The 22657-nt window shown below is 39.6% G+C and overlaps 1 protein-coding gene across 1 annotated transcript; it reads right to left on the bottom strand.

Moving 5' to 3' along the window:
• Positions 1-420: 420 nt before the first annotated feature.
• Positions 421-22635, bottom strand: SEC24A (SEC24 homolog A, COPII coat complex component). Its single transcript, XM_063348912.1, has 23 exons — positions 22454-22635; positions 17491-18012; positions 15247-15414; positions 13513-13590; positions 13023-13189; positions 12251-12423; positions 11123-11225; positions 10183-10309; positions 9818-9927; positions 9316-9428; positions 8677-8795; positions 7983-8038; positions 7459-7665; positions 7024-7144; positions 6280-6438; positions 5596-5769; positions 5070-5180; positions 4565-4740; positions 2938-3075; positions 2161-2265; positions 1933-2025; positions 1298-1401; positions 421-887 (listed from the first exon to the last, which is right to left on the bottom strand). The coding sequence occupies exons 1-23, from the start codon at positions 22524-22526 to the stop codon at positions 773-775; spliced, it is 3312 nt and encodes a 1103-aa protein (XP_063204982.1). The 5' UTR covers positions 22527-22635; the 3' UTR covers positions 421-772.
• Positions 22636-22657: the final 22 nt, after the last annotated feature.

Raw genomic sequence — 22657 nt, 5'->3', positions numbered from 1 at the left:
AAGAAAACCAAAGCTTGCCATCTACCTAAGTCTGCTTTTGCTGCTGACTCAGCCACTGACTTCTAAAAACATATCTCATATAGGGCCCGCTCCTCCCGACTATTTTTTAATTAGAATACTGACTTATTAAAAGCTTTAACAAATTCAGCCATCTTGTCCAGGTTAAGCTTACCTTTAGTCCTATTAGCCATAATCCAACCCCAGCACTGGATTCTATGCTTCATAAGTATTTGTTCGTTTCACAATGAACAGTTGTTTCATTGCTACTTTAAGTATTAAGTTGAACATTGAGATGCTCTGCCTGTAATCACTGGATGCACTTAAGAAAGAATTTCCCTGCAAATCATGATCAGTATTGTGAGGTTTTACATCTAGCAGCAAAAAAAAAAAAAAAAAAAAATGCAGAGAGTTACAGAAATATACATTTTGAACAACAAAGAACTCTTTATTTTACAAAATGTATTTCACCTTTTCAGTATTGCCTTTGTAAATGTACTTCATGCTGCAACTACTTACAGTAAAAACATGATTTGCAGCAAATTAAAGGTGCTCAACCAGTTCCAACAGTTTGATTTTTTTTTTTAAGGTACAATATTATGTAGTTGCACATTTGATTCTCAGATGTGGTCCTTTATTTGCTTTAGTTCGTTGAAATCACAGTGAGAACTTCTCATCAACTGCCTCAGGCCACAGACTTAATGATGATATTACAAGCACAATCGTTCTTTACTGCAAAGTCTTTCCTTAAAGAAGTGAGCCAAAGGCTAGTGTTTCATTTATTCACTTGCTGCTGTATATGAAGGAGGAATTCATAGTATGATAAGGCTGATTCTGTTCTGTCTTCAATCATATTTTGCAGAAAACTTGATTTCAATGGACTGTCATCCCTTTAAAAATGAAAATATAAATGTTTGAGTGAAACAAACATTTGCTAAGATCTACAGTGCAATGAATTAATAAAGTTACAGGTCAAGTGGTAAGATACTTCAAGAGCTTAAGGACATATGAAAAAAGGATCTCAAATATCCCTTGTGATTAATCCTAAGAAGTGCACTTACCAGCATTTACTTCACTTAATCTGACATTAACTAAAGATTGTTCTGTGACGTTTAATCTTTTTTAGCCTGTGGAAATTATAATTAGAGACAACTCATAAAAAGTCATATCCGTTGTCAAATCTTAGGCACAGCAGGTACCACTGTTAAAACTTCCATTATGAAAGTTCAGTATATGATACCCAAATATGTACTGTTAAGAGGTCCCTAAAGAAGCACAAAGACTGTTAAAAAACACTTACTTTACTATATATAGTATAGGAAAGAAAGGTCTCTGTTCTCTCAGCCAAGAAATGAAAGATATTGTTCTGATGGATTCTGCAGTTTCAAGTTCTGGGAGATGCGTCTAAGAAGCAAAGGATATCATTAATACATACATGATAATTTTCAGAAAAAACAGTAAAAGGAATACTTAAAATAGCCCAACTCTATCCTGATTTGGTATAAAGGAAACGCAGACAGGTACGTTTCATGATGTACAGTTTTAGTTTAGTCTCCTTTGAAAGGGCTGAAACTGTCAAGTGCACTAAACTGGTATTGGCTATCAGAAGGGCGATGACTGAGCTGTCATCGATAACCTGTTTTGTTGCAGTAACGGAAGGATTTCCCACTGTCCTTACTGTTCACAAGTATTCTCGGTCTGCTCCAACAGTTCTGAGAAACTTAATCATTGCCAGCCTCTTCTTACATTGCCTTCATGGGAAGATCTATAAAGTTTTAGCCTGGAGAAACTAAATTATTTATTTTCCTGAATCCAGATTTATAGTGAATAATAACTAGAGGGCTATTATTTGAATAGTGGTATTTTAGTTCTCATGAAAGTAATATTCTGGCAGCACTGTACAACTGGTATACAGCAAAGCAAGCAATCACGTACCATATTCTGCGGTATTGAGCCGTAATTTGGAACTCCAAGGACTTGGCTGATAAAGCCCTGCCCGCAGTTCTTCCCAATCCACAGAAACATCACCTGAAAGATACCCAGCAATAACAACATTAATCCAACGCAAACCCACACCAGTCACCTACATATTTAGAGCTCTCAGAAAGAATGTGTCAAGTAAATTTGGATACTTTTTAAATACACTACCACCATGCAACTTACAGAGCCAGCATCCATTAGGTAAGCACCATCCCTGCTCAACTTCTCCACTGAGAGCTGGAGAATGGGTGGCTGAGGTATAGTTCTATCATTTATGTTAAGAGCCCCCTAAAGGAAAAACCAAAAAGAAAAACAGTGGTTCACATCTTGATGCATTGAAACAGGCACAGGAACAAAAGGTTAAATATGAATAGGACATATCATGCTAAATATCGAAGCTGGACCCTTTTTCTCAGTTTAGTTCAAGTCATACTTCAAGAGCATAATTTACTAACAGATCTCAATGTTTTATTTAGAGACGTGTACTTCGTCAAATTAATCTTAGTTAATTAGTTCTATAACTGGAATATCAGATTTGTTCTGTACAAAAGATGTGATTTCTAAAATTATTCAGGCTCTTACATAAACATTCTCTCACTGTTCACAGAACTACTTTGACATTTTAAAATAAAGGAAGCTACAGAGGGACAAAAAGGTAAAGCATATGTTATACTGTCTTTATGTACATGTGATTTATAGTGCAACACACAAAGCAAAAAGTGTAATAAGTTAGAAAAAAATCTTCCCCATCCATCCATAGCCACAGCACAGCTTCTCTCCCGAATTCGTCAATCCAATCCCAAATAACAAACCCATAAATGCCATAAATAGCAATCAGTAAATCTCAGCTATGCAGCTTTAATGTGGAAAACTTGTGAGATTTTTAACACGAGTTTATTTTCACATCGTACAAATCTTTGGAACCAGACAAACAGACCATGTAGCAATGCAAATACTCACCTCATCTGTGAGATTATCAACTCTGTACAGACTGGGATGTGTCATAAGCATGAGGTAAACGAGGGGCTGGTTTTTCACTTGACACATGGTAAAAATACGTTCATCTAAACGTGCAGTCGTCCCAGTTTGAAATGCTTTCTGCAAACAATCGGGCATTTAATTTGACCGTGAAAGCAAAGTGAGATAATCTGAATTTAGCGCATCATCTACTGTTTATTTCTAACTTACTTAAAAGTCTTAGAGTTGAGCCAGAAGTATTTTCTCAAAATATGGTACTTCACCACTGCTATTTTACTTCTCCATAGTTCTCTTCAGTGTTTCACATACAAATCATACACTTCTCCGTATTCCCATTTCTGTATTAACTTACCATGACCTTGTGCCATCAATCCTTTCTAGTGAGCACTACAGCTGAGATGAAAGCATCTTGAAATACAGCTCTTCTAACATACACCTCAAAAATGCTACTTGATGGAATTTAAAAGAGTAAACATTGCAGCAGTTTACAATTGGCGTTACTGTACAGAATCTTAGGCAATTCTGTCAATATAGTCCTGGCTTGTTGGGACAAAAAACCTAGCTATAACTGAAACAAGGGCTCGCTCTTCCCACTTGACTGGGTCAAACAGTTATACAGTCTTCTACATGAAAAAGCTCAAATGTCAATGTAAACATACTAGTAGCAACATGCTGGTTAATTCCTTATCAAGAGGTATGAATCAGAAAATTCCCTCTAGAACAGAAAGGCAGCTTGTGCAACACTTAAAATGACTTCTAGTATAAGTTCAGGGAAATCCAATCAAAAAATACTTACATAGAGCATATTGTGAAGTGTGTTAAACCTTTTGCAAGAACAGCCAGCCAACTACCTCTTTGGCAGCCAGCTAGCGCTCTTAATCCACACTGAACTGCTGTGTGGATCTACAGTTCCAGAAATGCACAAAAATTGGATTCTTGAAAAAGCACCTACTGGTACCCTGCCACATTCTCCAGACTAGTCAGGGTCCTTAGGATTATCCTATTCCCCTGCTTATACCAGTTATACTTTTGGTTTTGTACTCACTTCTAAACTCCCACTTCCCAACTAGATCATTCTCTTTAGTGATTCCCTGTAAACATCTTCCCTATTCCCTATTGCTCTTCTCAGCAGGCAAGAGCAGAAGGCCCGTCCATTGTTACCCTGATACTTTTTCCTCATAAAATTCTCCAAATGCCTCAATTTTTCATAACATAGCAGACCTCAAGATAAAAAACACACATTCACCACCTGTAAAATCATATGTTATCTGCCCAGGCCTGAGAAATGTTTAAATAGGCTTTGTTCTACATTGACCTTTCAAGTCATCAAATTCTGGGGTGCAAAGAAATGGAATTATCTTAAGCGAACTTTATCTGTGCAAGAAGGACTGTTCTCAGATCTAAAATATCTCAGTGTTCTAATAGCACGTTGCAGGAAGGCTGGTTTTATTAAACAATCTAAATCAAGCAACTTCTCAATTTTGAGTCCTACAAAAATACTGAAAGAGAAGATAGACGCTATTTGTACATCAAGAAACGTCCTTTTACTTCAGGTTGACATGCCAAACAGAAAATCATCCTCTTGCATTCATTTCCTTTTAACTCTTACCTGTTTTAAGAGTGCCAGTACGTAAAGTGGAAAGAGCCGTAGTGAGTAGGGGGCCATGAGACCAGGTTGTTGAATGCTTAGGACTGATGAACGGTAAGCAGATAAAGAATCTATCACTGCATTGACCAAGGCATCCCGAGCATCACTCAAGGTAGCAGAAACTGAACGGTCCACAGCTAAAAATAGAGTACAAAGCTCAAATAAGAGGCTTTTCCTCCCTTGGTAAGAATACAGTCACGTATGTTAATTTCCTCATTTCTTCCATGCGTCGTAAGCTTTTACTACACTATAGAGGAAGTCAAGACAAGTGATTCAGAAAAAAGCCAGGGGCCCATGATGATGCACCAGACTAGGACTAAGTCCAGGTGACTACAGACAACAATTCTTAGGTTTGTAACTTAGAAAGAGAGAATCTTTTCTTCTGATGTTACTTCCCAGAGGATTACTGCTCAGAGCTTTAGGGATATCATCCATATGTATCCAAACAAGCTCTTATCGTGCTTACCCATATTGGCTAACAGCCCAGTGATGGCTTGGACATCTGCCCCTAGGTAGACATCGCTCAGTGTTGTTACAACAGGTAAGCACATAGTGTGGACACGAATTCGTCTTTCACCTGTAAGAAAAGAAAACTGTAGTCTCCAAACATAACTTTTGTTTTATGAAACAATAAAACAAATGCCACTGTTTACTCAATAGCAAAAAAAAATATTAAGATTTAATCTAATTTATCATACAAGTGGTGAATCAGGCCATTTTTAGTAGCCTTTAAAAACAGTTAGTTCTCAGTTTATGGGATAAGTCTACCTCTTTTCAGACCAGAACAAAGTTTCCCAAGAAACTTCTCGGTCTGGAAGAAGCAATAACATCAATAACATGCAGTAACGCATTGCAGCTGAGATCTTGATACTAGATTAAATAGCTTGTGTAAGTAAGTTACTGCAACTGAATTGCAGCTGATAAACAGACACAAAAAAGACTCATGTGAATACTCTCCTGTTAATGCAGCCAACACTACCTGTGTCTCTTACCTTTGCTGGATGTGTAGAGGAGAGCTGACTGAAAGGAAACGACTTGCATATCAGTAAGACTCTCTTCTACTGACATTTGCACAGCATATCCCGCATCTGGGTTTACATTGGGTAATGACAACAAGTCTGTAGATCGTACGAAGAAGTTCCCATGGAAAGTGTGAATGGAAAGACCTACAAGATAAGCATTGTATGGAATCAATTTTGGTTTTATAGTCATGAAGTACAAACGCCATTTACACACCTGCCACCACTGTGAGATGGCTCTGTATCAGAATGTTAAGATCCTTCTCAATTAAATAAAGTATCTTCAGCAAAGGGATATATCCCAAACAGACAACTAATTCACCACAAAGCCTAGCAGAAAGCAGGAATTTGGAAGTCAAATCAATGCAGAATAGTAGTAAGTCTCTATAAAAACAGTCCCTTGTTGAAATAGCAGTCCAACAAAATTTCCAGTTTTAACCATTGCAAAAATGAACTTGGATGCCAGTAAAGATACTGCAAATATAGTCTTCAATAAATGGTCTTATTCTTGGTACTGAATTTTACTTTTTTAATCTTTGTCTTTTAACCATTTAAGCTTACATAAGAGCCAAAACGCCAAACAAAACATTCCCAAATAACAGCAAATGCCCGCCTCCCCTCCACCCTCCCCCAAAATCCAAAAAACTGCAGTCAAACCTTTGGTGCATCTTATCCTCATGACAGCCTCAAACCCAATCTTTCTAGTTAAATATCGTTTGAGTTCCTTTTGCAATTTCTCCACCTGGACAGGGTTGTGTTTATGATGGTAAGACTGGTAGTAATAGACACTACCTGCGGAATACCTTGATATACAACCTGAAACAGAAGCAGCATACATTGGCAAAGTGCAGACAATTGCTGCTGTGGTCTTTAAATATACCAGCTGAATGCAAGGTTCCCTTTCATTATCAAACTGTTCACACCTGCAAATAACTCTGTTACACAGTTATAAACCTGCATACAGAGACATAGGTGTAACACAAACTATACGTTCAAGTATGTGTGTAGTTTCAGGTGTTCATTGGCCTGAAATTACAGGTATTTTGTCACTTGAAAGTTTGTTTAAATGCAGAAAAATAATCAAAATCCTAATGATGCTTACTCTAAAGATCTTTACACTGACGGTTAAAAGGCATACAAGAAGGAAAGTATTTCAGCCACTTATACCAGGATCACAAGAATCCTGACTCACCAAGGGAGAATATGAGAACAGCTAGGTTAAATTAGGGAAGACGGAAAGATTACATTCTGTCCACTGTCACTGCTCATCAAGGATGAATTTGCATCTTGGCACACTAGATTTATTCAAATCAGGTTCCTATATTAAATGTTAATATAGATTCTACGTATTTGCCAAAAGTACAAGAGTTACACGCCCCAAAACAGTTTAATATGACTTACCTAGAGAAGCCAAGTCAGAATATTGTCCACTAAGAAGAAATAAATCCACTGCAACTTGTTGCCCTGAGCAGTCCAAGGCTAACTTCTTGTAAAAATCAGTCGACGGTGTCAAATGTATGTCCTGTTAATACAAAGGAGTATTACAAAATAAAAAGGAGATTCAAACAGATTAGCACATTTATTGCCTGTTTTCAGGGACAATAATAATTGATTTAATTGATTCTCGATCCCTGATTACAGTGATATCCAAAAAAAACCAAAAAACTGTGTTTATAGTTCTTGGTTGGAGGATTTTTTTGTTCTTTCTACTACTTTAACAAAGGAAGGTTAGCTCAACAAAGGAGCCATGAAATTAACCCAGAACAGACAATTCCAGAACCACCTACGTGTACAGAACAGGGTAGTCAGTTCTCTCAGCCTTTTTGCTTTTCTAACCTTTGCGGTGGCTCTTTGGTTTGGCTCTTCTCGTGACTTTAGCGCTCCCATTCCCACAGATGGAAGCTGTGTCTGGAAGACAGAGATTCTACCTCCAGTGGGGGACATCAGTTTAAAGGCAGCCTGTAATGCAGGCCCCAGAGCACTCTGAGTTTCCAGGGACTTGGTAAACATCTGTGGCAAGGTCCTCAACAGATCCTGGATTAGCTACAATTGAGAAAACAAAAATATTAAGACTCAGGAGTTTTCTTCTTTACAGAGCTGATTGCTGAACGTACATATTACACACCTATTAACATTTCTAATATTAAGGTAGTAAAGCAAAAGCCCTAACAAAAGTCAAGTATTGCCTTGTTTCAGGTTGGCAAATGTTTACAGTCACATTGATAAATTTAAAGACCTCTTTCTTCCACCTCAAACTTGGCATTTAAACTGTAGGTGTTAAAGACCATTAACTAATCCACAAATTATCAAGCCTATCTCAAACTGTATTAGTGTTACTAGTTATTTAAGATAGTTCTTACCTCTTTATTCTCATTTAAGTTTACTAGTAAGTTTTCTGGCATTGGTATAAATACATCTGGAAGAAAAAGAAGAAGTGTTTAAGTTATTTTTTAAAAACACATCAAGCTCCCCCCCAGTTCTATTTGCCAACCATTGTAACTATTGAAAGAAAGAATACAGTATCAGTATGTAAACCCATTTAAACACATTATGCGGATTACTTTTTTCTGATTAGCATACCTGTGGCTAGAATGCTGTGTTAGAATAGCAATCAGGGTTGAAGGATAATCAAGACTAAGTAAAAACACATAGTGAAGATTTTCTAGTGTTCATTCTGCCTTGCCCTTTATAACACAGAGTGAAAGGTGACTTGAAACTGAAGGCAGAAGAACAAGTACTAAGCATCAGTCGCCAGAGAATCTACAGCAATTTACCAAGCATCAGTATTTGGGATCATAGGAGAAATCTAGATAATTGTAAAAATTAAACTAGAAATTAAGAAGGTTGTTTTCATGTTTTAAGTCATGAACAGCCACAGCATTGCTCAGACGTCAGAGGCTTCATAAACGAGCGCAGACATGTGCTACTTCAAAAGCCATTACTAGAGAAATTAATGATCTGATCTAGAAACTCCCACTGGATATATTTTTTCAAAAGGCTGTCAAACCCTGCAACCATTAGTAGATACTAAACAGTGAATTTATTTTTGCATACCTTCAATATCTGAAACTATAAGCATCTGAGGCTGAGAGAGACCTTCCTGAAGACTGTAGAAATGGATTGTGCTGTCAAATGTTATGAAGCCTATTTTTGTTCTAGTGTTCCCAGGAAGCCTAAAAATGAGACATATGGTGTTCAGCAAGATGAAATTTTATTTCTGCAGGCTTTTTTTTTTTTTAAGCAGCCACTGCACCTGTCCAGGGTTGTTACCAAGTAGTTGGCTTAACAGCAAAACTGCAACAGCTTGACTAAGTCACTTTGGGAAAAAACAAAAACAAAAAAAAATCAACAAAAAAAAAAAAACCCAAAACAAAAAAAGAGCTCATAGTAGAGTCACATAGCAGTCACTCAAGAAATTTTTTAAGAGGGTAATAAGAAATGAAAGAAAAGGAAGAAACATGCTGCAAAGTACCAGTAGCATTTACATAAGTTCAAACAGCATGTATTTTATGAAAAGTTTATTAGATGTATGCATGCCTTTCAGCAAATACCTATCTAAATTTCAGCTTTTAAAAAATACGGTTGAAAAGACATCATAAACATCACGTTTATTCTTTTTGGGGATTGGTGAACCAGACAGGAAAGAGCCAAACTCAGAAACAGGCCTCAGGATTCTAAGAAAAAGGTACTTACAAGTCAAGATTGTCTAACAGGGTCTGGCAGACTGTATTCAAGTATCCTGTCTCTATTGCGTTATGAGAGACATCAAACACAAAGAGGTACACAGGTGGTTGAGGTGGACGTAGCTGAGCAAAGAAAAGATTACCTTTAATTATCAAAATGACATTAGAGTTGGTTTCTTCATTCCACTGAAAGCTTAAACTTTATTAAAACAGTACACTGATGATAGCTAAAACTTCTAAATGCATTTGTCTCGTACTGGGCAATTCTAGAATTCTAGTTTTCTTCCAGAAGACCTACAAACACCTATATGTGCTAAATACAGAAGAACTTTGACATCATAAATGTTTAGAAATGGAGAACTATCTGAAGTTCTTCCCAAGAGTTCTCAGATACACTCTTTGAGGCAGCAACTGTTCTACTATGCTGGAAAGCATCCTCTACAACAAGGCTTTTTCTGACTTCCCTCTGGAAATGAAACAAAGGGAGAGAGTGAGAGTAAATAAAGCCTTACCATGTACTCAGATGGAGCCATAAACTCGATAGTAGCATTCTGGACTTCAGGTCTTTTATGAGGTTCTCCATAAACTCTTGTCACAGGATTATACATGAATTCTTCAGGAACTATGCAGATAAGTTTATATATTATTATTTCACACCAGTATTAGCTGTGGTGCATTTTAAAACAAATGCATCAACTCTTTTGTGCCTGTTTGGCAGCGCTTCTTGGAGAACTACACTAGGTAGGACATGTCTCACAGCCCCAGCATGACTGACCACGATCCCTAGTACTGATATGGCCAATATTACCGTCTCCAAGGTGAAGGGGAGAAAGATAAATCTTAACAGTTTAAAGCAATAAGCACATTTAAAACCTACCATCATTCACTCTATAGCACAAATTGCATTTCCATCTCCTTTGGTCTAGAAAGCTGACAAAAGGGTTAATGTATGTCCGGCAGGAACGGCATCTCACAATAGTACTTGAAGTGACCACTGGCAATTGCTGGAAAAGAAAAGCTTCCTGTTTTAAAGCATCACCACACTACAGCTATTCAACTACAACAACAACATTATCTACACTGTGCTTCCCGGTTAGCTAGTCAAAGCACACTCGGTGAAGGAAGAAGCATTTCTCCATTCTCACAGCACCCCTGGAATTCCTTAATAAGATGACTGACTCTAACCTATTTGACTGCGTAGTTTCCCTTTTCAAGCCTCTAAAGTCTTGAATTTTACACTGATGGTTTAAGACCAAGTCCTACACCCAATACAGATTAAAAATCAGGAAGAAACCTGCATCTTTGAAAAAGTTACTTAAATTGTGAAAAATCACAATATTTTAAAGAGACACCGATAAATTAAAAAAGTCTCCTGGCTAGCTGAGGACATCCAAACCCCTTTAACTTTGTTAACTCTTAATTAAGTTAAGAATTAGTACTAGGTTTGTTATAGGAAATCAATAACTACAACTGATATGTGACAAGATAAAACTATCTAAGCAATACTGGAATTTAAATGTGTTGCCTTCTGTCACACTCCAAGTGCTGTGCTGCCTCTAAGCTTCTGGTTTTTTGAGGTTTGGGGATTGGTTTTTTTTTTTTTTATTAAGAAGTGAGGCTTGAAAGTTTAAAAATGGCAGGGAGAAAAATTTCAGAAAAATTATCTGTATGGAACAGCATAAGGTATCAGGGTAATTTTTCTGGGCCAAGATTAGCCAACGTACTTGCCCTCCTTTTATAATTCATTGTCCAGCTCTGGACTCTAATAAAGGCATAGTTGATATTTCAGTATTTAAAGTTTTGAATATTTGTCATACCGATAAGTCTTTGAAAGGATGAAGCAGGAGCCCCAAAGGAAGTTTGGCTTTATTCAATAAGGCCTGAGTTTGAGGAATGTTAGTCAGGGTACAGCGGAACAACCTACATGGAGGACAAAGGGTTATTTTCAGATAATAAAATAACGATTTCAGTAGTATACAGCATCCTTTATATTTTTCTAGAGCTGGTGATGGTGAATTTCCGTTTCCAGATAAAGGATCTTTTTCAACTCTGTCAGATCGTTCTGTTTTAGTCTGAGCGTGGCCCGTGTTACATATTTTGTGTTCTTATGTTATTTTATACACGTGCTCTTTACACAGAACTGAGGGTCATTTTAGTGACTCAAGTCAAAGTTAAGCCTAACAATGTTCAACGTTGCACCAGATCTTTGTATACCAAGTGTTATTTTGGAATACTATTTTGAGGTGGCCTTATATACAAATCTGAACCAGCAAAGTTTAAAAAGTTGTCTTAAAACTACACAAAAATAACTGTAAACAATCCCAAAGTCATTTCAGGGACTTCAGAACTCAATGGCTTCCACAAAGTGCAAATGTGCACAGTACTTCTGTAAATCCAGTCCAGCTTGTTTGTATGACCAGCTTCACAAAGATGCTGTTATTTCCTTTATCTATCATAAAAGACTTGCAAAGCAGGAGTACCTGGCTAGGCACAGTTTGCTTGGTCTCCTCAGAGAGAATAAAAAACTGCCCGCCTCTTGTTTGGCATTCCATTTACTGCGTTGTTCTAAATGGTTACTTCAATACAGAGGTCACTCATGTTTCTGCATTCACAATCTTTTTGGCATACCTCACTCAAGTGAGTTAACTCCTATTTTACATCTTTTCTCAGTCATACTCATTGCCAGCTATATTGTAAAGTTTTTGTATTGTACCTATCTATAGCTGCCTTGCGAGCAACATATTTTTCCTCATACGTTCTACGCAGAGAATTTTCCTCACTTCGAAGTTTAAACCACTTACCGCCTTTATCGTAACACAGTGAAGACTGTTTTCAATGTTTTCTACTCACAAAATTAAGGCAATATTTTGTGAAGATTTATGTTTCCAAGTAGCAATGTATACTTCTGTTTATTTTTATGAATTATAGCAGATTTTTAGTCTTACTCAGGATTACAGTTGAGCTTCTGGATCTCTTCATGCAAGTTTGGGACAGGAGCCTTCAAGAGGGTTGTAGGAAGAATATTCCTTTCTTGAAGAAGATTCACAGTTCTTAGTCCTTCTTGCTGTAGACTCAGGCCAGCCATAGGTGCAGTTAAGTGATTAGTGCCCAGGGGAGGCTAGAGTCAAAGAAAATTTCTGAAATTAACATCAACTATTTGGATGAAACCCACAGTTCATTTAAAAAACAAACATATTTCCCTTTCAATATTTTTTGTTGTTTGTGTATTAACTGCCATTGTATTACAAATGATATATTTAGTAATACTACTTGTTACATAAACTAGACTTAGGCAGGCGAGATAATAAGAGGTAAAAATTAGCACACTTTTGCTACAAAGCTCTTGAAATACAGAGGCTTAGCTGGCAAAAGTGTTGGTCAGCTCGCTCTGAAAGTTCAGGTATTTCAGCTAACAATAACAACCCAAGGGAAGAAAAACATGCCAAAAGCAGCTGAAAGTTTTAAGAGAAATATTCCGAACAGATTTGAGGAGAGAACACTGCAGAAAGAGCTGGCACACAGCTTTTGCAAACTGGTACCAAGGCATCAGCAAATGCATTAATTCCAGGCTACGTCTGTCACCTTGAACAAATGGTGCAGCAAACAGTGAGCCACAGAAGCAGCACCCCACAGATGCACAACACACACCAATCGCCACTTTTCTTTACCCACACACACCACGGGTAGCAACGAGATAAAAAAACAGACAATCTTTACCTGGTGGAAATGCTTTGATCCATCTGGATACTGCAAAGCAGATGCTTGTATTCCTGGTGCTCCGGGTGGAGAAGTATTTTGGTAGCCTGGGGGTAAGGCGGGGTAAGAATACCCAACGTTTCTATTCATCTTAAGATTCGGGGGTGCAGGAGAAGGATGTGGAGTTGCTAGAGGCAGATAGACAAATACTTAAAATGAATTGCTGAAGAACAGTGGCTTGCTCAATGCATTAATACAGCAGGAGGGCTTTTTGTTGTTGTTTAGTTTCTAAGTGTAAGCAACTGACAACTGCTCTCTATTTTGCAAAGTGCTCTTAACTGCTTAACCATACTTGGAGGCGAAGAAAGGCTAATTGTCAATGCTTCAAACTTCATATTTAGTTTCAAGACAGACGTGGAACCAAATATACATAAATGCCTGAACTTCTGTCCTTCCCAGACTCTTAGAAAAAGTTAGGTAATAGCAAACATTTTTATTCCCAAAGCCTTACCCATGAGGCCACCACCTTCTATTGCATCATAGCTGTTTTGCACCACAGACCCATCACTGGCAGCAGATGGAGCATCACCTATTAAGAAAGACAGTCCCAGTAAAAATTTTCACAAGTTACTAAGAAGTTGTAATGAGCTAACTACAAAGAAATCCTACTTGCTGGATGAATATTAAGGTTAGCGTAGTTTGGATCTACTTTGTTTCTGTCCCAGGATGAAACTGAATTAAATATACATCTTGGCCTCTCTCATACACAATTTCCCTACTTATGTGACCTCGACAAAGGACATTCATAAAACCCCATGATCTTTCTTCAAGAAAAACAAGAATCCCTACACTTCAGGTTGAATGATCTTTTAAGATTACTTTAGATTAGGTATTCGCCGTAACTTCCAAGCTAATATGCAGTAAAGTGTCAGGAGACAGTTTCTCCTTGGAATTTAGTACGTTGGAATTTAGGTACCGAGTTCCTTGAAGAACTTTTTCCACTGATAATTCACAGAAACATCAAATTCCCTTCACCTACACACTTAGTCCAGTACTGTTCACCAAACACCAACAGTTCTGATATGGTCACACACCAGTCAAGATACAAATTCCAGCTGAGATAAGAAAAACCTTGAAATTGAGAGAGTGCTCCCAAAGGACAGCTTTTTGTAAGCTATGTCTAAATATACAAAACCAATTATGTATTGCTAAAGAGAAGTAGGTACTCGGTTTACTTTTTATTATCATTAATACCTTCAAAGATGACCCAATGAAAGGAACTTACGTTGTACACTGAATCTTGCTACTACACAACAGTCAACCTGCTTCACAGACTAAACATTTCTCTCTCTCCAGGGCCCTGGAAATGTTTCTCTTCATTACGAAGGAAAGACTTTCTAAGCAAAAGCAGTTTCTAATGCATTTCATATGTTGAAAACTAAGCTAAATTTGAATATACTATTCTTGGACTCACACAGCTACCACATACAAGAAACTGTCAATCTGAACATGCAAGGAACCAACAGTTTTGACAGAACAAACTATGTATGGAAAAATAAAACTGCCAGCTACCACATGGCCCCATTGAGCATGGGCACTAAATGCAATACAACCGCAGGGCTGTTTGATACAGAGCCCTGATGAGTTCTTAAAACAGTAGTACATTTGTGCAGGGCCCACAGGAGGCCGAGAAAGTCAGATATCTGTCTTCAACAGCTGACGCTTAACAGCCTCTACTAATAATCTTCAGAAAATGAACAAATCCAAGGCATGCGTTTCCATGATTTTACAAGGAGGATAAGAATAAAGTACAGCTACATAAACAGGCAAGGAATTGCAGGGTTCACATCTTAGCTTTCCCTGCTGAATAAAGCAATACAGGAAGGTATAGACAGATTATGTCCTACACAGTAGTAAAGGATGCAGAGAAATCATAATTTCAGTATCATTTTAGAAACTTAATATAAAAAAAGAGATGGCAACTATGGGAGACATGGACATGTTAAACAGCACTTAGGAATCTATTTTGAAGTGTTAATTAGTTTTATTTTATTAACAACTGTCAACAAGAAATATTTCACTTCCTTCCAGGTCCTCACCTGCTCCTTTCAGATAAAATTATGCTGTATTAGTATTGATTTTACTATTTGAGTGTCTAATAGAACAGTGTACTTGACTTTAAAGGTTGCATATTAGAGCAAGTTGTAATGTTCAAATTCAACAAAAAGAGTAAATTATTTCTTACCTTCTCGATTTGCAGCTGAATTTAGCGGAGACTGCGTATTAGGTGGTCCTGCTACCAGTGTTGATGGCCTAATTAAAGGCGGACCACCAACTGGCGGAGGTCCTAAAGGTGGCCTTGAAGGGGGGTGGAGTGGAGTTAAAGGCTGAGTCACTGGTGGAGGTGCAGATCCTGAAAAGAGATTAATTTTTAGGAGGAATTTAAGCCAGCTTAAAAAGTTACAGAAGTTTTATACAAAAGCACACAGATTGAACTCTAAATATTCTTCTTATTCAAATGATAATCAGCATGAGATACATAAATCTTAACGTGTGTAAAAGGTATCACAACTTCAGGTTGTTTCTCTCATGCTGTTCTCATACTGGGTTCCTGTATTATCCATGATCTCTCAGCTTTTTGTTTCTATTGTTGGTAAGAATTTCAAGAGATACAGAAAACATCCCAACTTCAATTACTAAATCTGAACTTTATACAGTACAGCCCCATATTAGACAGAGAATAATGAACTAGTAAGAGTCTAAATGGATTCCTTCTGACAGGATGCTCATCTTCCACTTCAATAATCCGATGCAAAACAGCAACGTACAGATTCTACAGCTACTAGAATTAGTTGGCAAAAAGATTTCACTTGGGAAAGCATCAGCAATGTGCAGTTTGAATAAACTTGCTGTGCGAACATGAGGTGTTGTATTCTGAATTGTTTAACCCTCCATGTTAAAAGTCACAGGAAAGTTTTTAATTGCTTCTATTTTAAAATTCTAGGACTTTCTCATGCCAAGACATTTAGAAACCGAATTGCTTTTCTTCCCTTCGAATAATGCCAAATCCTAAGAGCACTTCCACCCCTTTGTTCCCTATTATTCCAGTGGCCAGTATATCTGACCTTTAACTCCAGGAAGACACCAATGTATTTTAATATAAAAGTCAGCCTTTCAAAAGATAAGACCAAACTGTCCAGTATCACCAGGTCTCAACGCTGTACAGAAGCCTTTAAGCCATACACGAAAGCATACTGACAGATTCCCCACCACACAAAATATGCAACTTCATGAGCTTGCACAGTGTGGTCACATTTAAGGGAGGAGGAAAAGAAAAAAGGAAGGGGGGGAAAAGAAAATCACATCCAGTGAAGTTAACTGTGTGTTCGATACTGCAAAGCTAATTAATAATCACTCTATGCAGGCACCACTATCAGAACTTGGAAGAGATTCTGTCTCTGAGAGGCTGGCCAAAGTCGGCCATGCAGGCAGGGAGCTGGCAGACCTTTGTTCTAAGAATGTGTGTGATCACCAAATGAGCTAAATTCATTTTAAAAGTGATCACTGTTCTACAAAAAACTACCAGGGAAGTCGCTCAGGAGGATTCATCCCTGAATGGATATAAGAATTCTCTTATTCCAGACACTCGCTCTCATTTCACGTGCCGCTTTCCAAAATTTCTCAGCATTTTCCTCACTAACTCCAAAGTACGAATCGTTTATTCCAATAAACTGCCAGAAAGTGTTTCATAGATTCTGTGAGCTTAAGACACTTTGAACATCATAACAAAATTAGTCAGGCATATAACAAATAACTAGCATAAAGAAAAGTCTCTAATGAGGCTAAAAGCATTTAACAAGAAAAAAATATTTGCTTTAACATTTAGAATATTTCTGTATGTAACTTCTATTTGCATGCTCAGAAAAGCATCTATAACAACAAACAGCAGTTTGGCAAAGAGAAACTTGAGTTATTAACTTTGTTTCCATAATAATCACAAGTTGCATAATAGAGCTATTTAGCATTAGAAAAGCTTTTCGCCACTGTATATACCAGCACACAAGCAGCAGGAACATAAGTCTCACGCTTTCAGAGTACTTTCTGAAGACTGGCAATTACTATTATGTAGTGAAAATTACAAGTTTGGAGGAAGGAAACTTTCCATTCAGCTGGCCTCTATTTCAATGGCACAGAACGCTTACGGTGAAGGTCCCAGAGACAGCATTATCCCCACACAGCTTCCCAAAACAAGACACCATTCAGAGGTTACCTGCTCCAGCCAAGTGAAACGCCTGACCTGCACACAGAAATCCCATTTCCAGTCCACAGAAACCACCCCAGGACTTGTGATGCGCATTTTCTCAAAGTGTCTGCTTTGACAACCTCCTTCCACAAGGAAAATACTGCTGCAGAGTCCATTCCGTATTCTTTTCTTAAGAAAAGGACGCTGAGAAATAGGCATTGCAAAATATCAAAAAGTTATGGTTACCTGGTTTCATATAGCTGTTCTGAAGTGGAGGCCCTCCCGGAGAAGCAGCATATTGATAATTTCCTGGAGGATTTGTATTTCCTGATAATGACGACGGTGGCTGAGCTGACCCTGTCCCCGTCCTCTGAGCCAAATGACTTGTTTGAGCCCCACCGGGCTGGCTCATGGGAGGCTGGCTGTACTGCCAGTTTGAAAGCACTGGTGGGCTAGCTCCAGGGGGAAAGCTACCAGCAGATGATATAGCAGCTGAGTTTGGCAATGGAGGCAGCAGTACTTGTGGAACAGAACCTGTTTGCTGTACTGGTGACCCGGAGAAAGGTGCCACTGGTGGTCTGTTGAGAGTCTGCCCAGGTCCTTGGTAATTGTTTAATTGAGAAACATTCTGAGAGCCGCTATAGTTATACTGTCCAGAAGACTGATGAGGAGGAACCTTCGCTGGCACCTGATGCGAATACGATCCTGGAACTGAAGGGCTATATCCCTGGCCATCTGATGAATGCATCAGCTGATTTTGAACAGGACCTGGAATAAAAAAAAAAAAAACAATGAACCTTTTAGAAAGTCAGTGTTGTGTATCACTTCTGAAAATAAGAGATATTCCCGTGAATCTCTTTTCCTTAGGATTTTATTCGTCTCCAAGACTTTTTTTTAACAATCAGGTGTAAATGACAGAAGTATTGCTGCAGGGGACATGAATTTGGTAGTATTTTGCTATCAACGCTTAGATCTTTGTTTTGTTTTACAGTAGCCTCACAGCCACTGAGCATTCCAGTGCCTGAGCGCAATCCATCCTCCCAGCCTGAAATTCATACACGATACTATTTCTATCTTCAGAAACACCCAAAAAGCAAGCCGACCAAAGAGGAGCGCTCTCCCACACAGCTGGCAGTAATACAAGCGAGCAGACTGAAAGCGGAAGCATCCACTACGTAATAACTCAGTTTCACTTGATGACTGACACCTTACGGCAAAGACAAGACCAGCCAGTTTCAGCATAGGTCACCGTGCTATTTCTCAAGTGACAGAGTTAATCTATGAAAGTTTCTGCAGTTAATATTAGTAAGAGAACTATTCATACACATACCACTCATGTGAGCAGCCAACTGGTCACAAAGACGGAATAAGGGTAATTTTATCATATAATAATTCACCAATCAGAGAAATAAAACGTGACAGGTTAATGGTGCTTTTTATGGATTTGCTGGTTGGTATAGCTGAACTACGTTTTACTCATTTGAAGGAAAACAAATGAAAAAAGGTTAAGAATTCTCCAAACAGTAAACAACGCTGGCAAGAGCATCATCAGTTTCTGCTTTACGTGGGAACACGAAGAGACAGAATACCGTGAGATTTCCAGGACGATAAGAGCTCCATCAAGAAAGCGACTACTGCAGGTTGTTCATATCATTGCCACAAAATGGACATTCTGAAGGGAGACTATAAATTTTCAAGTGAAATCCTTCTGAGCAGAATACACTAGATAACGCCTGCCACAGCCAGACACAACTCCGTAATAATTACTAAAACACTTTCCAATGTTTTATCATTTATTTTAGCCAGTCACATTGTGGCTCCCCCCATGCCCCTAAACACCCAGTCTGAATACCGAAGACGTTCCCCAAACACAGTTAAACATCTGAAAGCAGAAAAGACCCTCTTCATGGCTGAGAGTTTTTCTTTGCAACCATGTACTATTTTTCAGAATTAGCTAAGATTTGGACAATTTTTTTGAACCTAGATAAACAAAAGTGCTTAATTTTCCAGACCAGAAACGTCGGCGGGATTCAACACTTAAATTTTCAAAAACATGCCAGAGAGGTGAGCTTGGAGAGCGGATGTATATTTACCATACAAGTACTGGAAACAGCTGCCACCAGAATGAAATCACGGAATTTCATTTAACATTAAAACGAAGACGGCGGGTTTCCTATTGAAGCATGCTAGTTAAATTTCAAAAGGTGAGGAAGTTCGCATTTCCAAGTTAAAACAACTTTGAACTTGGTCACTTCTGACAATAAATTAAGCTAAACACACAATACACTGAAATACTTAGGACAAATGCTGCACCGGTCATTCAGCTCCTCATTCCCTAGAAAGCCTTAGGCTGCAGTTCACAGACAGCCGTCACTTCACTGAATATTGTACAGATCCATGCTAACTCCACAGCCAAGGCAGTGCTACAGTGCCAGTGACCTCACCCTCACCGCCTCTGGTATTTGTGCATAAAAAGTACACACCGTATTATTCTCCACCCATTAATCTCAATACGCTACTTATCATTCAGTTAGGAAATCCAGTTATACCCTACTGTCCTTACGATGCTGCTCATAGATCTTAGTAATTAATAATTCTCCCAAATCAGTGGTGTCTAAACAAAAAGCTTGCAAACACAAAAATGCTAACAATTATGACTCACCTTAGAAAATTACCCTGCAGTGTATCAGATGGGTTTTCAACAATCGATTTACAAAAGCCATTGTAAATTAAACTTGCTAACTGTAAGAATGATGAAGAATTCTTAGGTGATGCCAGGCCTCCTGACTGCACTTGCACTGATGTAACAACATTACCATAAGCCATACAAAAAATATAGAACAAATGTTCAAAATTTAAAATTTTTATTTTTCAAGTCAGAAGCACACCAAAAAGTCTCGATAGCCTACGTGAAGTTCATGTTTTCAAGACCCACCTTGACCTGACCTCTTTACCGAGGCCGGTCAGAGAGTATAAAGGCTCTCCAGCTTTCCCCAAACACAGCTGCTGGTTTCCTGCACAGTTCTGTGAAGCCAGGAACCAACAAGGAATTCAGCACAGGCTGAAGAGCCAGACCTGCACGGCAGCAAAACTACCAACACTCAGGGCAGAATGAGTCAGTAACACAAGAAAGACCACCTACTAAACAGCGACAGACACCTCTGCAGGAACACAAGGTCATTTAACATTTCTAAGGGATCAGGAATGGCACCAGAATATGTGTGAAGGCTGCCTGATGGTTTTATAAAATGAAGGGTCAAAATATTAACACAGGAGGGTAGAAGTCAAGTCGTATTTTCTGCCATACAGAATTTCAGCATCACCTACTCCAAGCCAGTTATTTCGTACGTCACTTTCACCAGCCGCAATCTCTCCAACCTCCAGGGAGACGCAGGCATAATAAACACACTGAAAAGCTGCATCCCAACCGAACCGCCATGGGATCGGTCACCACCAGCACCCACTTCAGCTGGCTTTGACCCGCAGGTCTCCAAACCCACCAGCTTCTAAAGCATCTCCTGACCTCAGAGTGCCATGCGAAGATACCACATGAGAAGAGCAGAACAGTTCTAAAAGAATTGCTTCTCCTTCTTGTTTGCACTTCAGATCTATTAACTGGAAAGCAAATTAGTAACCTACAGTTAAATGAATACAGAATACTGATCCTATTAAAGGAAAAAACATACAAATGAAGGAGAGGAAGGTTGTTGCTAAGCAACTCGATGCTCCATGCTAAACAATTTCCCGGTCAGTACACGGTGCTGCTGTGATAATGTACTGCCTTCACAGACACATGAGCTTGAGGAGCCACCTGCAAACAGCAAAGCAAGCAACAGGCTGAGAGGAAGAGCTGCAGCTATATAACAATTTATCATTCCGCTGACAGCCTTCTTTCCTCACAGACCACTATAATTACCACAACAAGTATTCTCAGTACCCTCTAGACTGTTTTAAAAAGCTTTGTTTTTACTGCAAAGGTCAAGGATCACAGCACCTTCTCAACATATATTTTAAACAATGCTAAGAACAGTCCACGCTTGAACAATCTGATTTATTCAAAAGGCCAGCAACCCAAACCTTATCTCTAACATACCATAACAACTGTTTCATTTTATTACCTTGTATTTGCGTAACTCTAAATTTCAGTTCTTGATTTTTTTCATACACCTGACAGACGGGTGGCCTGAAATTCCTCCTCCTCTGCCTGCCTACCCAGAACTTCCATTATGTGCTTAATCCAACTACAGGGAAATCAGCAAACACATAGCGATGCTGGTCTGTAAATCATCCCACTCGATTACTCCATTAGCTAACGTTCTCTCCGAACACTCTCTGCTCAGCCCGCACGCTCTCCAGAAAAGAGGATCTCTCTCTTCAGGCTCTATTCATACGCTTCCCACTTTCTTGACCCTCCATACATACAGTTGTTTGTAAAATGTCACTTTGCAGATGACTTTGAGGAAAAGTAATAAGCGCGCTGTGAAGGAGGAGGGGGAAGACAAGCCAAACCATTTAATTACTCGTGCACAAAGCAGGAAAATCAAAAGATCTTGTTATAAATGAATTGTTTATGATGCAGCACAACTACTGAAACACAGAAGTGTGTAATAAGGAGCCGGGTGCGGAGGATGCTGTCTGTATATCCGAAATCGGGAAATCCTTCCAACAGCACAGATTTCCACACTTGCAAGCAAAGAAAACAGAGATGGAAACAAGGCTCACCTTGCGTTTCTTTCTCCCTAGGTTAAAAGCCTGGGGGAACTTGTTCAGTCTCCCCTTCAATATCTCATTTTAAATAAAAAAAAAAAAAAAAAAATCTATTTTGAGGGGAAGAAAGTCGTCAGGACTTTCCCAGGTCGCAGCACGCAGAACAGGACAGTATCGGTTTGAGGCGGATGACAAGATAAAACCCCTCCGGTAGGTGCAGCCCGTCCCTGTCCCCCCCCTTCGCCCCCCCTCGTCGATAACGGCGGTGCCACATGTACAGCTCCGTCCAAAGGCTCACAGCCCCGGGCGGTGCCACCCTCGGGCGGACACACCGGCCACGGGGCCGCCGCCCGCCCCGCCGGGCCCCCACCGGGAGTAGCCCCCACTCCCCCCGCCCCTCACACCCCCTCCCCGCAGGCCGCGGCCTGCCCCGCCGCCCCCCCCCACCCCGGCCGGGCCTCCGCCGCCACCCCCCCCCCCCCAACCCCGGCGCCGCGCTCACCGTTGCTGTAGGGCTGCTGGCCAGCGCCGTTGTGGCTGGGGTAGCCGGCGGGGGGCCTGGCGGGCTGGGCCATGGCGGCGGGCTCGGCTGGGCTCGGCTCGGCGGTGCCGCCCGTCTGGCGGCGCCCGGCCCGGCTCAGGGGGAGGAGGAGACGGAGGCGGAGGAGAGGGACGGCCCCGCACCGGAACTACCGGGCGGCGCGCG

The sequence above is a fragment of the Chroicocephalus ridibundus genome, chromosome 11 (assembly GCF_963924245.1).
Source record: "Chroicocephalus ridibundus chromosome 11, bChrRid1.1, whole genome shotgun sequence".
NCBI lineage: Eukaryota > Metazoa > Chordata > Aves > Charadriiformes > Laridae > Chroicocephalus > Chroicocephalus ridibundus.
This window is presented reverse-complemented; position numbering and strand designations above follow the sequence as displayed.

Coding starts and splice junctions, on each gene's coding strand:
- SEC24A (XM_063348912.1), bottom strand. CDS start 22,526: ATGGCCCAGCCCGCCAGGCCCCCCGCCGGCTACCCCAGCCACAACGGC. Junction 12,424..13,022: donor GATCAAAGCATTTCCACCAG/GTAAAGATTGTC, acceptor CTTTGACTCTAG/CCTCCCCTGGGCACTAATCA. Junction 8,039..8,676: donor TATAGTTTCAGATATTGAAG/GTATGCAAAAAT, acceptor TTTTTCTTCCAG/ATGTATTTATACCAATGCCA.